Source organism: Thunnus maccoyii, chromosome 11, assembly GCF_910596095.1.
Source record: "Thunnus maccoyii chromosome 11, fThuMac1.1, whole genome shotgun sequence".
NCBI lineage: Eukaryota > Metazoa > Chordata > Actinopteri > Scombriformes > Scombridae > Thunnus > Thunnus maccoyii.
The window spans coordinates 25455661-25469938 of NC_056543.1; the positions used below are offsets into that span (position 1 = coordinate 25455661).

Genomic DNA, 14278 nt, shown 5'->3' on the forward strand with positions numbered 1-14278 from the left:
GTTTAGATAATTTACTTATAGTAATCAAGTAGTCCTTTGGGTCTTGTCCAGCAGTCTCCAGCTTGACAAGGCAGGAGTGCAGCTTAGCTTGCCAGTTGAGTAGTTTGCTGATCAGGCTTTCAATGATTAGGAGTTCTGCCCTGAGCCCAGATAGCTCAGGATCCATCACCTTAGCTGTGGAAAACGCAGCCTCTCATGTGGATAACTCTCAACTGCTTTTCAGACACTGCCTTGGATTTTTGACAACCAGCAGCTGTAATCCAGCAATTAGGTAAACTGTTAGCTCCATTTAGCCACTAGCTCCGCTAGCTGTAAGCTCTGCCAGCCATGCTGTGGTGTCCACACGGCAGCTGTCAGCAGCTCAAACTGCCCGGATCAGGCCCAGCACGTTATCAAGGGGGTAAAACTGTAGATCAGTTTAAAAGACTTAAAAGTCATTAAAAACCAACCTTCATTTCCTATATTCGGTGAGAAAACTTTCAAAATATCAAGAATTATAATCAGAGTTTGGCAAGAAACCAGATCACTGTCCAATTTGGCGCAACGGAAGTCGGAGAACCGTACTGTCTTTTGAAACTGTCAATAAAATTCAGTAAATAGCGAAGCTGTCCATCTCATTACTTTATATTCATGTAATAAATATACAAATGTCAATAAGATGGCAATCTGCATGAGAAATAAAGAAAAAGAAAAAAAATCTGTTATAATAATCATCTGCTTATAGTGATCAATTTCAGCAGGTGAGACGTGATCACTATAAGCGGTTTCCACTGACTGTTGTCTCTAGCTCCTCAACTTTGGTGATGGAAAAATCCAAACTGCAGGCACCGAAGTTTCAACTTCCCTGGAAGTAGGGTCTTGTCTATGTTAGCACGGCCTTTGATGGTTTCTTCCTTCAGTTACTTACTCTTGTCTGAGTCCTTAAGGCTTGCATTGCACCACCGCCCGTTTTGCAGTGTGATGGAGCCAATCAGCAAGAACTAGATTATTGTGACTCTAAATTTGTGTTTTAATGTTATTTAATATAAAACAAACAATGCTAAATGGGGTTCAGTGAGAACCCATTTAGAATGTTTGTACTTGAATGAGTTGTGTTACTTGAATATTTGTCTGTGCAAACACAATGTCAAGTCTAAAGTTTGAAAAATCTCTCTGTTAAAATGATTTCAGTTTGTTGTATTCAACTAGAAATTAGCCATAAACCTAATATCTGCACACGTGTTGTGGGACTGAATGGGATTTGTTCTTACTTTCTCCAGTTCTCCTTATTGTCCTGCATTTATTCAAACTGGCCTTTGTGAAGCCAATGCAGTAGTGACTTAAACCTACATTCTCTCAAATGGCCAGCAGGGGGCGACTCTACTGGTTGCAAAAAGAGGTCCGATTGTATGGAAGTCTACGAGAAAATGACCCTACTTCTCACTTCATTTATTACCTCAGTAAACACTTTCCTGTTCTCAAACACTAGTTTCAAGTCTTCTTCAATACAGCATGACTTTCATTTTGTAAATTATGGTCCCATTTAGAGTAAAATAAACGATAAAGCAGGGTATGCTTTAGGGTGTGGCTACCTTGTGATTGACAAGTTGCTACCACGGCGACAAGGTTGATTATGCAATGTAACCATGACATAACCCCAGATTCACAGAGTATAGGCATAGCAGCCGCTATTTCACGCTGTGTTTTCAGTTCATGAAGGTTAATTGTAACATTTTAGTCGCCCAAAAAAGTCTTGTTCAGTGTTTGGTTGTACTGAAAGACCTTCTAAGGAGTCGGATGTTCAGTTTTTCCAGTAAGTGCATTTTGCTTTAATGGTTATAGCCTGTTTTTTGCTTGCGAAAATTAGCATTAGCATTATCACAGTTAACCATAGACTGTAAATGCACCGCTCTAATCAAGCTAGCAGCTAGCGCTAGGGTCAGCTCCACCCTCTCGTCTAAATATGGTCACTTCTGGTTCCAAAAATCAAAGATGGCGATGGTCAAATCCAAGATGTCCAAGAGAAATCACCAAACTCTAGGCTTCAAAACGGGAGTCCACAAACCAATGGGTGAGGTCACAGTGGCTACGTCCCTTCATTTTTTTACAGTCTGCAGTCTCGCCTCATAGTACCTAATGTTTGTATTTTGTGTTTTTAAGTTATGTTGTTGCTTATGTTTTATTGTTTGTTTCTTTTATTGTATCTTATATTGTACTATTTTTATGTTTTGTTTTGGTTTTTTTTTAACAATTTTACTCATGTGAACATTGATTCACTAGCGTGCCAAGTAACCTGATTGGTCTGGAAAAGACATATTTTACGCTACATGGGGCTAATTACTGACCTGGTTTGTTAAAAAGTATAATTAACAAGAAAAACTATATCCACTGAGAGGATTTACCTGGTCTATGTAGAAGGCCGTCCCTGAGCGGATCTCTCTCCTCTGTTTCAGGTCAGTCTCTGTGGTGTCCCTGGACAGAGCTACATACTCAACTTCCCGTTTGGTCAACTCCTGTTCAACAACAAGGGACAAACATGGTTTCACACAGCTCTTCAAAAGCCCCTGCACCATTCTCAGGTTTCAGTTGTACAATAATTTTACAAGTATTTTTCAAACCAATTTTATGAACTAAAACAATAATATGACGTCCAGTTATGTTCATATGTTGACTCTCAAATATTAATTATTTTTATCCGGTAACAGCTCAGGTAAATTTGTCTCATGAAACAATCCAGTGCCCATCTCTATAACAGCGTCACTGTCAATTCACAGCATACATTTTTGTACAATTTGATGTTTATACAACTCCATCTACATATTGCAGTTACAAACTATTTCATTTATATCGGAGATTGGTTGGAAATCTGAAGAATTGACCTAATTTGATAAGTGATACTTGTCAGTACATAAATTAAAGCTTCAATGCATTTTTTTTCAAATTCAAGTTTTTTGACATGCTGCCATTATGGAGTTTTGTCCTGTGTGTGTGTGTTATTAGTGTACTCACAAGGTACTGCATAGCTATGGATCGTCTCAGGGGTCCCGGTGGACCAATGAGAAACACATCCTGACCCAAAAGGTCTTTCTGCATAATCCATCGTAGATGCTGGGCCACAGTCTGGGGTAGGGAGTCTGAAACTAGGACACCCAAACAAAACAAGATTAAACTAAAATTTTACCACTTGTTTTCTACCTGACATTTTACCCACTTTTATTTCATCTATAGTCCCTGTCTTCCTCTTATTTCATGCAAACATGCATATTATTGTCCAGACAGACACCAAGAAATATTTACATACTGTGTTTGACAGGAACAAGTTCTGGATTCCGAGGTGTTTTGAGTTTGTATGAGATATCTCCAATCTTCACTGTGTCACCTGCAAAAACACAGGGTAAACAATACATGAGCAGGTCTTTCACAGACAGCAATAAGCAGGACAGTTCAAGTTAAACTTTGAAAAACGCTGAAGGCTGTTTGACAACACATAATGTTGTTTTGAATAAGATTATAAATTCCTTTAATTCTACTCTATAATAGACCCATTTTACAGAAGATATTTAGACTTGTCAAAGCATGAAAAACACAGGTGGAATAAATAAAATTAGTAATGGCTGCACCCATTTAGGTGAACCAGTTCCAGGGCTCTGGTATTGTGCATGCTCACTCACTGACATGACTTACTGAGACAATTAAATGAATGGAGGCATTGTTAATGTAATTATTTATAGCTGTGCTTTTCCTGCTTTGACAAGTCAAAATGCGTGTCATGAAGAGGGTCAATAGACGGTGGTTTCTAAGGGAAAATGAGCTTCAAATCCAAAAATGCTACAAATGCATTTTGTTTCCACTTTTATATGTGTTTTAGTATTTGTTGCATTTCTTTTAATGTTTGTGTTTTCACTTTTATGTGTTTTAAAGTTTGTATTGTTTTTTTGGATTTGCATTACATTTCCTTAATGTTTGTGCTGCTGCTTTTGTATGTTTTTTGTCCTTAGGGGCAACCACATCTGTAGGCCTTTTTCACAGCAGACATTTTGACATGTCACAGTAGGAAAAGCACAGGTGTAAAAATTTAAATTAATGATTTAATTTTAATCAGGTTTCTGGTATTGTGCATGCTGGTTGACTGTCACACTGTCATGGCTTAGGACATAAGCACAGTACTGGGATACAACGCAGCCTATGTTAATGTCACCTGTGCTTTTCCTACCATGACAAGTCAAACTGTCTGCTAAGCTGTGACGTGTAAGTAACACATGCTTGCTCTTTTTATGTGACCCAAGAAAATATGAAAAAACATTATAAGCATTATTAATATGAATAAAGATGAATGGCCAGAATGTAACGTTTAATTAAGAAAGGTTTGAATCATTTAATTTTTGTTTCATATTTATTCACTCTATTATCTACCCAAGATCTTCCTCTTTGCTGATGTTTTGGATCATTTTGTAAAAAAAACAAACAAACAAACAAACATTATAACACGTGTTTAATGAAATCCTAAAGAAGTAAAATGAAACACCAAAGTATAGTTTACATTTTCTATTACCCCGTCATTAGCAAGTGCCTTCATCATTTCAAGTGTTAATTGCAAGAAAGAAAAACAAAAAAACACAAAATATTGTATTATATGTATATACACTCTCCGGCCACTTCATTAGGTACACCTGTGCAATCTAATGCATTATATTGCATCAAATTGCAAAGTGTTCCTAATATTTTGCCCCCCATGTATGTTAATGGAGTGGACAAAATATTATGAACACCAATCAAAATAATTTAGTCTAGTACACCACCACCCACGGGAAAATCTATTTTAATAGGAGGGGAACATTATTCGAAGGGGTCACAGCCGTAAACACAACACCTGTTGGAATGTTGATCACATAGCAACCACGCATATTCACTAGTGTCCAAAAGATATTAAAACGACTGATATTAATGGCTAATTATTTATCTAGCTAGCTATTGCCACCGAAAATGCACAGACCTATTTCTTAAATCGTTATTTACCTGAGGACGTGTTGAGAAGTTTGACCTCATGTGTTCTCCACATCCAGCCGTCTCTTCCCAGAACAGCACCCAGAATATTCCGCACCCTTCTCGCAGCGACAGCTGCTGCTGTGCCGCTACATAATATCTGAGAGTGCATACTTAAACTATGCCATCCAAAACGTAACACTATTGTAAATTAAAAGTTCACAGGCTTCTTAGCAAGCTATGTCAATGACCTATCTTATCCCCATTTCATAATATGTCAGCTCATTTTGTGGTAGCCGGAAGATAATAAAAGAGGGACAAACTGGTCCGGAGCTAAAGTCTTCCGTAGAGGTATCATGTTTGTTGACACGTACTCCGACAGTTCCGACATATTATTTTATAGCATTAATAATGCGAATATTTGTATATCAGTAGTAGCGCCACTTTCACCAGGCAAAAAAATTCTCCAATGACTGTTAACAGTAGCCATATTATTTAGCCATTTGATATGTGATTTTGTTAATCATAACTTTTTGGCTTCAAAAGCCTGTAAGTTCAGGAATAATGTTCACACAGAAGGCTATTAGTTAAGAATACTAAGAAGAACATATTTTTGTTCATAATGTGTCAGTGTATGTTTGCATTTGTATTTTTCTCTGTGTTTGTGTAGTATGTAGGCCTATGTGTATTTTCAGGTGTCTTTCACAAACACTTGGTTTTCTCTCCAAGATGGTGTTAATATTTATATGTTTTAAATTGTACATTTAAATTGTGACTTAAATTGTTTTATTGTATTGCCATGGCTCACCTATCTGTTTCTGTCTGTCCCCACCTTCGCTCAGTGCATCAATTATGCTTTAAATATGGTCTGAAGCCAAAACACAAACATAATCTTTATTAATCTAATCATTTCTAAAATTGTACAAAAGAATTAAATGCACAATACCAGTCAAAGGTTTGGACACACTAAAGTTTTGACCTGTACGGTATACATATTAATTTATTAATTATTAGAATTGGACCTCTTCATGATACAAAGCTTAAGTCACAATTTTCTAAATTGACATACCCAATGAAAAAATCAAGTCAAGTTGTCAATTTATTTAGGCTGTAGAGAAAAACAACGGTTGAACAAAGGTTCTTTATAGAGAGACAACAATTACAATCAATTAAAACACAATAAATACAGTTCATTTGGGATTTTTGTTTTGTATTGTTCATTTTTTGTTTGTATTTCTTTTATGTTACAGAAAAAACATATATATATATATATATATATATATATATATATATATATATATATATATATAAACCTTCTGTTTACTTCTTTTACCCTTCTCTTAGTATTTAATACTATAATCTATAATACTATACATTTATCTCAAAATATTCTCAAATATTATGTTTACAATTATAAGGTACTTGTACTTTATTTGCCACTATATTACCACTCCATTCCACTTCTTGCACTTGGAGGGATTCAGTCTCTTCTATTTCAAATGGAAACATTGTACTTATCATTCTACTACATTCATCAAACAGTGTGTTAGTTACTTCAGAGATTCAGATTTTACATAGGAAAAACATATGATCAACAAACACATTATGATGAATCATTGTAGATTAAACTATAGGCTGCAGCAGTATATAAAGCTGTTGAAATGAGCTCCAGGCCTACAAATTACTGCTAATATTTTTACTTAATGCACAAATTTGGATGTAGGGATCTTGAGTGTTGTGTGAAATTAATAGTTTCACTTTAGTAAAGGTTTTTAGTACCTGTTCTACCACTAGCAATACATCCTCAACTAGACAAAGGGTGGAGATAAGGGACCAGGCAGGGAGGCACCCTGAGTTTGTCGGGGGCACCCAAATCATTAAATCCGCCCCTGAATACCAAGATGAATGACGTCATTTACATTAAACACACACACACACATTCCTCACGCGCACGTGCACATACATATATATGCATACATATAGCTAACACACACGCTGGAGTTGTGCGCGTGCCCTCCCGTCGCACCGTGACAAACCGTGCCGAGCCACGCGCGTTTGACATTTATCACGTGGAGCGCCGTTAAAGCGTCGTAAAACGGGGCGAGAAGAGCAGGAGGAGAGCGGTGGAAGTGGAGGGAGGACACGGCGAGTTAAATCACTTCTGTTCAATGCGCGTATGAGTGGTGTGAGGGCAGCGAGCGAGTTCCTCCACCTTACCCCGACTCGTTTCTTTTCTCCCCGGAGCGGACAGAGAGGTCTGGGACTATGGAGGATGTCTACCATTACACCCGCAGCCCTGCCTGGGAGGAACTGGTTAGTAAAATTCTACACAGGAGACTTTCTTTTTTTTTAAACACTTCGTTTCTCGTGCTCATTGCGAGTTTATACTGATCTTGTCTCTCTCACTTTGGCGGCGTTTCATCTTCTATAGCCTGTTATTTCCTATCATATAGACTATGTAAGCGTTTGCCGTGATTTATAAAGACTGCCGTCAAGGTTTCATGGTGGGTCCTCTTACATTTTTTGAGTTATGTTTTTCTTCTTCTAAAAACAAGCCCAAAGGCACTGACAATGTTTAAGTATGATACATTAATAAGTCTAAATTAGCCTCTTCCGTTTTCTTAAATGTTGTGGACAATAGCCTTCTTCGTGGTTGCATTTATTCTCACATGAGAGAGTACTTCTCTTCTCTTCTCTTCTCTTCTCTTCTCTTCTCTTCTCTTCTCTTCTCTTCTCTTCTTCTCGTTCAGTTCATATTAGGACTGGAAGGAAATCTTGTCGAAATAACATTTTTCATGTTTTTGGTGAAACAAAATCCAACAATCCAACCGTCTTGCCCTGCACAGCACCTTGTATTCCTAATATTTCTATATGCACGTACATATAGGCTACCATATATTATAGGCCTATCACTAGCCTACAGTGAACATGGGAATAGGTTATGACTAGGTAGTAATGTAACCTTTTTATGGATTACAACCATTGTGCCCAATATTTCATTATGTTCTTATAACCACTCAATTGGAGACCTTTGAAAGTGCAGCTTTATTGATTTATTGTAATATTAATTCTAGTGGTTGTTGTCTAGAAGTTCGGGTTTGACTAAAACAGAGACCAGAGTAGTTTGGTTGGGCTTATTTTTTTACTTTTGTGGCACCGATTGGAGGTGCTTGTGTGAAACAGCCGCTAGGGTCTGCCATGCCACGGACATGTCCACCGGTTTGCGGAGTGGATGAGGCGGTCTCTAGCCTCAGTCTGGACTGGCAGTGCAGGCTGGAGCCATATCCATCAGCCAAGCAGGGACTGGGGAGGGGGGTTTTATACGCTGTGGAGCCCATCCCCACTGTGCCGCGACATGCTACATCCCCTATGCGTTTACCAGCCCACACATACTCCAGAAAACGCAGCCGTCTTTATCATAGAGAGTGTGAGATGACAGCGAGGAGAGACGCTTCCCAGCCGCTGTGCAGCTCTCGCCTCCAGGAGAGGAAGGGAGCGGCGGACCGGGCGAAGGCTAACCCCGACTGGTTTTATCCCTCCCCTCGACAGGAGCCGGAGAAAGGACCGGCGTCCGCGGCGGGGATCCATGCCCATGTGGTGGGTGCTGTCGCCGGCTCCGGCGCTGCGGACGAGTCCTCTGACAGCGAAGCAGAGCAGGAAGGCCCCCAGAAACTCATCCGGAAAGTGTCCACCTCAGGGCAGATCAGGAGCAAGGTAAGACACCCCTGTCTCTTTGTCTTTGTGTGACTTGGATATCTTGATTTTGACGGTTAGATGTTGTTCATGTGTTGACTGGGATTAGACTGTCGGGTAGCTGGGTGGCTTGTTGATGAGGACACTCTTTCGACTTGATTATCAGTGGGCTGAGTGGGCTACTGAGGTGTCTCTGAGCAAGGCATTGATTCACTAAAGCAGCCTCAAACTGCTGATTTGTATCTAACCTGCAATCTGACCTGCCTGCTGGCCTGGTAATTTAAAAGAGATGCGTGTTGTGAGCATTATGGACTGTTATAGGTCCGGATGTTATTTATCCAAAGTACCAGTGAAGCACACTGACTTTGCACTGAATGTCTATATGCAGTACAAGACTGTGAATTCAGGGCTCTTGCAGACTGGTATATTTCCCGCGAATCTATTATATTTTTACCTGTTGCTCGGAGCTACATAAAAACAAAACTCTTCTGCACAAGTTTGAAATTGTATGAAAATCATTTCACACAATTTGCTGAAATCTGTTGAGCTTTGAGCTAAAGGTGCACCTCAATTTATTTATTTTATTTGTCAAGTGTATCTGTGATCAAACTAACAGCTTTATGGTTCAACAGGTGTTTGTATCAGCTTTCATTCATTATTTCCTGCAAGACACAACATTGTTTTGTCTTAAATTTCATTCTCTCCATCACAATAATCCCAATTTGATTTTGTTTTTATATAACTTAATTGTAATGTCAGTTTAGACATGACAAGATGTAATTTACATGCTATATACAGGGGATATCAGCTTAGAAAATAAACTGGGTTCCATAAATAAAATAACCATCGCTGCACCGCTGTGTTTTACTAGGAAGTAAGTGGATGCTGTGCTAATTCTTTCCTCTGACACCTTAGCTTTCCTGGCCCTCTTATCTTTTACACTGTAAATGAGTGCTGTCCTCCCACACCAATGAATCCACTTAATTATTGACTGCTCCACTCCACCCCACCTACATTATTCAGCATTGGGATGTATTTAAAGATGCGGGGCACAGGAATGTCTCTCCATACCTTTCTTATGCAAATTCACCCACCGGTGAGTGTGGTGCTACCTGGAGGACATGTTGCAGGGCTGCAACAAACATTATATTCATTTAATTAATTAGTAACTTTTTTAATTGAGTGTCTAGAAAATGTCAAAAATGCATGACTTAAAAAAAAATAATTAATTGCATATTTTGTCCGATCAGCAGTCAAAAAAAGCAAGCAAATCTTCACATCTGAGGATTTGAAAAGCTGAAACTGACACATGTTTAGGTCTTTAATTTGATACATAATAAACAATTTATCAAACTTGTGATAGATTTATTTACTGTCTGTTAACTAGTAATTACAACATGATTATGTTGTACTCAATCAACACCCAGTCCAAAGGGTGATAAAAATAGACAGTATAAGTGTAAACACAGATCCAGCTGATGACTGTCCCTCATCAGCTGATGTTTGTTGAGATTTCCTGAAGGACTGTTCATCATAAGTGGATTTTTCCATGCACACAGTTACTCTTTACTCACCTGTTGCCTCTGAAGTTGAAGCAGGAGTTTTAAAAGTGGGTGAAAGTCAAGTTGATGTGAGTCATGATGTACACAATGACTTCAGTAATGCACACTGAGGGGATGTTAATTGCATTGGCAGGCAGAGAGCCCAGATACAGTTAACCCAATCTGTTCTGCCGTGCTATATACGGCAGGCTACATGTCACACTAGAGAGTCAGTTCTTCCTGCTATAACAATGGTTTAAAGCATATACTGTAATTGTATCGGTGTGCTTAGCATGTTGACATTGTGCTAACAAAGGTCTCCGAGTTGTTGTCGTGTGGGTCAGTGGGTTTTCTCTCTGTGAGTGTGTGTGTGTGTGTGTGTGCATGCTGAGAGTTACTAATGGATCATGCAGGCACTGACTCACTGAGTGTTGTTCCACTGGGTTGTTTGCTCAGCTCTGGACTGTGTGTGCATGCGTGTTGGTGCACATGCATGTGTACACTTGCCCATCACATTGTCTGTGTCCATCCCTCTTCGTCCACTATCTCTCTGGTTCTTTGGTTGCCACAGACAACCACATCTTTCGTCCCTTATTGGCTGACTCCATGGCAATGCTGCCTGTAAGACAGCTGGTTTGGTTGAAGGGGCACATATGCCACAGTAGGTTTCATCCACTATCCTCTCAGATATGTCCTCTCTGTGTTTTCATTTGGTTTAGATTTTGGTTGAATTACTAGAAAAACATCAGTAAATCAAAACAGACAAGGACAAGCATGCAAATCCGCAGATTGTTTTGCAGATGTTCAACTTAACAACTAATTTAATAAAGCACGGAACCTTTAAAAAAGCTTTTTTTCCATGGAAGAAACTAAATAAAAACTGCCAATGGGGGCTGGTTGTTGTAAATGTCTGTATGGATAATTATCTTGAAATTGAGCAGAATTAGGGATGCTACTTTATGAGTTGAGACGATGATTTCACAACATCTCATCAAATTCTTGAAATATCTTCTTTGCAAAAAAAACAAAAAACAAATTAGATTTTGAAACTCTGTCATTTGTTAACATGGGTATTGATTGCATTGATTGTCTTGACTCTGGCAGATACATTACATGAGGCAACTGAATGATTACTTCCATTTGTAGCTAACTGCTCCGTTTATCCTCTTGATGTCAACTATTTCTGATAGCCACTTATAAACCCATCATGGAAAATCAATATATTGGCAGCTGTGAATAGTTGTTGTTGTTGTTGTTGAACGGTCTGCTGCTGCAGTGATGAAGTGTTGGGTATCATTTTTCCCTGCCTGCTGTTCTGAGAGCTCTCCTGTCAGCCATAAAGTAATGGGATTTGACCGCACATTGAGGGAATTTGATACTCCATCATATGGGCATTAATGTTCTCTTCCTTTCTTATGTAGTGAATGCAGCTACTTATATTGTTGTAAATGCATTTGTAGCCATTAAACGAGTTAATTGCAATAAACACAAAACATATCTGATGGAGTCAGACTACATATTTCTCAAAATTGTGAGTTTTTTTCATAGTCTAGCCTCTCTTGTGTCCTGTCATCTCCACTCCCAGCCCACCTCTCTTTCTTTTCAGGGTGTTCTGTTGCAGCTGAAGAGAGCTTATAAAATTGTGACTAATACTGTAGCTGTGTGATTGAAAGCAGAGCTAATGGCATGCCAGAGCCTGCTGCAGCTGCAGCTGCTGCTGCTGTAAAGGGGACTGGGATTGCTCCACAAACCTGACATAGAATAATCCAGATCAGATAGAAAACTGAGTTCGGCGGGGTTTGGGATGAGGCATTATAGAGAATATTCATCTTCAGTGTTTCCATATGTTGGGAAAAGGAGGCACACTGAGATTTAATTTTTTTGGGAAGTAATCTTTAGAGCTTTAGAATAAATACAATTAGGATCAGATCTGGACAGAGTTGTTGGATATCCACTCACTGATTTTTGTCTTTTTAAATTATCTTGCTCTTTGTTAAAATATCCATATGCAGGACTCCCAAATGGACCAGCATAAATGGGAGAACATGTACCTAAAGCTTCTTCCAAGTGTTGCGATTTTGTGATTTTGCCACTCACCTTTACAGTTAAAAGTTACATTTCGGTTTTAATGATGTGATGATGATAGCTTTACACGAGATAATTCTCTAGATAAAGGAATCCCCACTTCTAATTGTGTTGAAATGGTCTCACCTATTAATGTGCCAGTTGGTCTGTAGCTCATGCTCTCACTTACAGAAATAGTAACTGTACATTATGTACCATAATCCAATGTAGCACTGAAGCAATGTGAAGTTGTCCAAAGCTGTAGCTGAATCTAATTGAAGTAATTGTGTGTAAATTGCTGGCCTCAACATCATCACTTAACATCCCCTGTACCCACTTGACACATGTATAACTACCCATATATGTGGTCCGGTTGCACAAAGGAGATCACAGACAAGGGAATTACCCCTTCCCCGCTACTGGATTGTAATTTTCCCATCACCATGGTGAAACTTTAGCATGTGGTGGGAGTAGGAGGAGGAAGGGTAGAGAGTTACAATTACACCCAACAGAGAGGACAATATGTGAAGACAGCTACAGGAGATGGTGGAGGAACTGAGGAAGGAATGGAGAGAGAAAAGTCAGAAATGGAGAAATTCAGCACTGGTCTCTAAAAGACTCGATTGTTCTGGCTCCACAGGCACTGCAGTCTTACTCAGGAATGACAAATGAGTCGGTAATGGAGGTATAACAGAGCCTAACTGCAAGGAATGATTCCTCAGACAGTAGTTTTCTCTCAGCAGCCAGTCAGCATCTGCTAAAACGAAGGACAGATAAGTAAGCAGTCTTCTTTATGGGCTGACCAATTACAGCTGAAGCAGTTTAGTCTTATTGGTCATGAGTTTAAATATTCAGACAGGGTTAGGTTGTCTTCGGTCGGGCTGAGATGTCCTTCTTTGTGTACTGTGAATGTGTGCGTGAATGTGTGTTTATATAGGTGCAAAAACATGCGTATGTGTGTGTTATCCAAGACTCCTGCAAGACTCTGTTTTAAAAAGAACTCGCAATATTGGCAGGACACAGAAAGAGATCAGAGATGAGATCTTTCTCTGAGGCCTAGTGAAAGAAAGACTCACACACGCACATTCCCTCAGCAGCGGTGTCACTGGAGGCCTCTCTCCTTGTAGGCATTCATAGTGTTACACTGGTTTATATGCACAAAAAGTGCCAGAAATTGTTGTGTAAGTTTCAAATCCTGTTTACTCTCTCCCCTCCACACACCTGGTCGATCGCTGAGTGAAGTGAGCGCGAATGTCAAATTGTTGATTTCAGAAAGTTACAGAAATTGTCGGACGCAGCCTCCCCAGTTCCGACATTGGAAAGGTGTAGGGGGAGGGAGTATGAAACGCCGTTCGACCGTCTGACAGGCACTTTTGTTCAAGTACATTGGCGTCTTCACTTCCCTGTTTCTGAAGCTCTGATCTGGAGCAACAGAATTAGAAACTGTCACTCTAAGAAGACTCTGGAGTAAAAGCCTCGGAAGGTGATGTTGATGTGTTTAGGACTGGTATCAACAGCCCTGTACGTCTCGTATACTTGCCATTTTAAGAATATTTAACCTTTGCTCTTTGCATTAAAACACGTTTAAAACAATTACACTATCTGGAGAAAGAGGAGGAAAGTCAAGCTTTTTTTAATAAGATTAATTAGATAGTAACCTAAGTGAGTCCCCTAAAGGGACTAGTAATCGTTTTAGAACACAGTGCTCTAGAGCTTTAAGGTAAGAGAGAGGGGCTATACCATCAGTAAAAGGAGTCTATTGTTGACTCTGGTTAGGCCAAGCTTAGGTTCATAGATGGTCAGGTCCTGCATGAACCAGCTATGTGAGTAAGCTGTTTGACTGACTGTTTGTCTGGGTATCGTCAAAGGCAGGACGTAGGCCTGCTCCGCTCACTTCATTTAGCCTTTCAGGGAGCTCTTGCTCTTATCCACCAACCACAGCTGCTGGATTCATTTGAACTGCCTGTGCCTTTGTCCATTGTATAAGCGTGTGTGTGTGTGTGCGTGTGTGTGCTGTT

At 39.5% G+C, this 14278-nt stretch overlaps 2 protein-coding genes across 8 annotated transcripts in view; one reads left to right on the forward strand and one right to left on the reverse strand.

The window, feature by feature from the left end:
- The window catches only part of vwa8 (von Willebrand factor A domain containing 8), a 77760-nt gene extending 72481 nt beyond the window's left edge, over window positions 1-5279 (reverse strand). Inside the window, exons 1-4 of the mRNA XM_042426284.1 lie at window positions 4996-5279; window positions 3281-3358; window positions 2989-3119; window positions 2382-2492 (exon numbers count right to left, since the gene is read on the reverse strand). Of these exons, the coding sequence (XP_042282218.1) occupies window positions 2382-2492; window positions 2989-3119; window positions 3281-3358; window positions 4996-5134 (459 nt within the window). The 5' untranslated portion in view covers window positions 5135-5279. The remainder of the gene's footprint in view (window positions 1-2381; window positions 2493-2988; window positions 3120-3280; window positions 3359-4995) is intronic.
- Window positions 5280-6883: 1604 nt separating this feature from the next.
- dgkh (diacylglycerol kinase, eta) overlaps window positions 6884-14278 on the forward strand; it is a 54014-nt gene continuing 46619 nt past the window's right edge. For 3 of the 7 annotated variants that reach the window (XM_042426825.1, XM_042426829.1, XM_042426832.1), the window contains exons 1-2: window positions 6884-7275; window positions 8512-8676. In XM_042426825.1, coding sequence (XP_042282759.1) covers window positions 7228-7275; window positions 8512-8676 — 213 coding nt within the window. In that variant the 5' untranslated portion in view covers window positions 6884-7227. Of the gene's footprint in view, window positions 7276-7391; window positions 7467-8105; window positions 8677-14278 lie in introns of those variants that run through there. The other 4 variants (XM_042426824.1, XM_042426828.1, XM_042426827.1 and 1 more) reach the window with 3 other exon arrangements.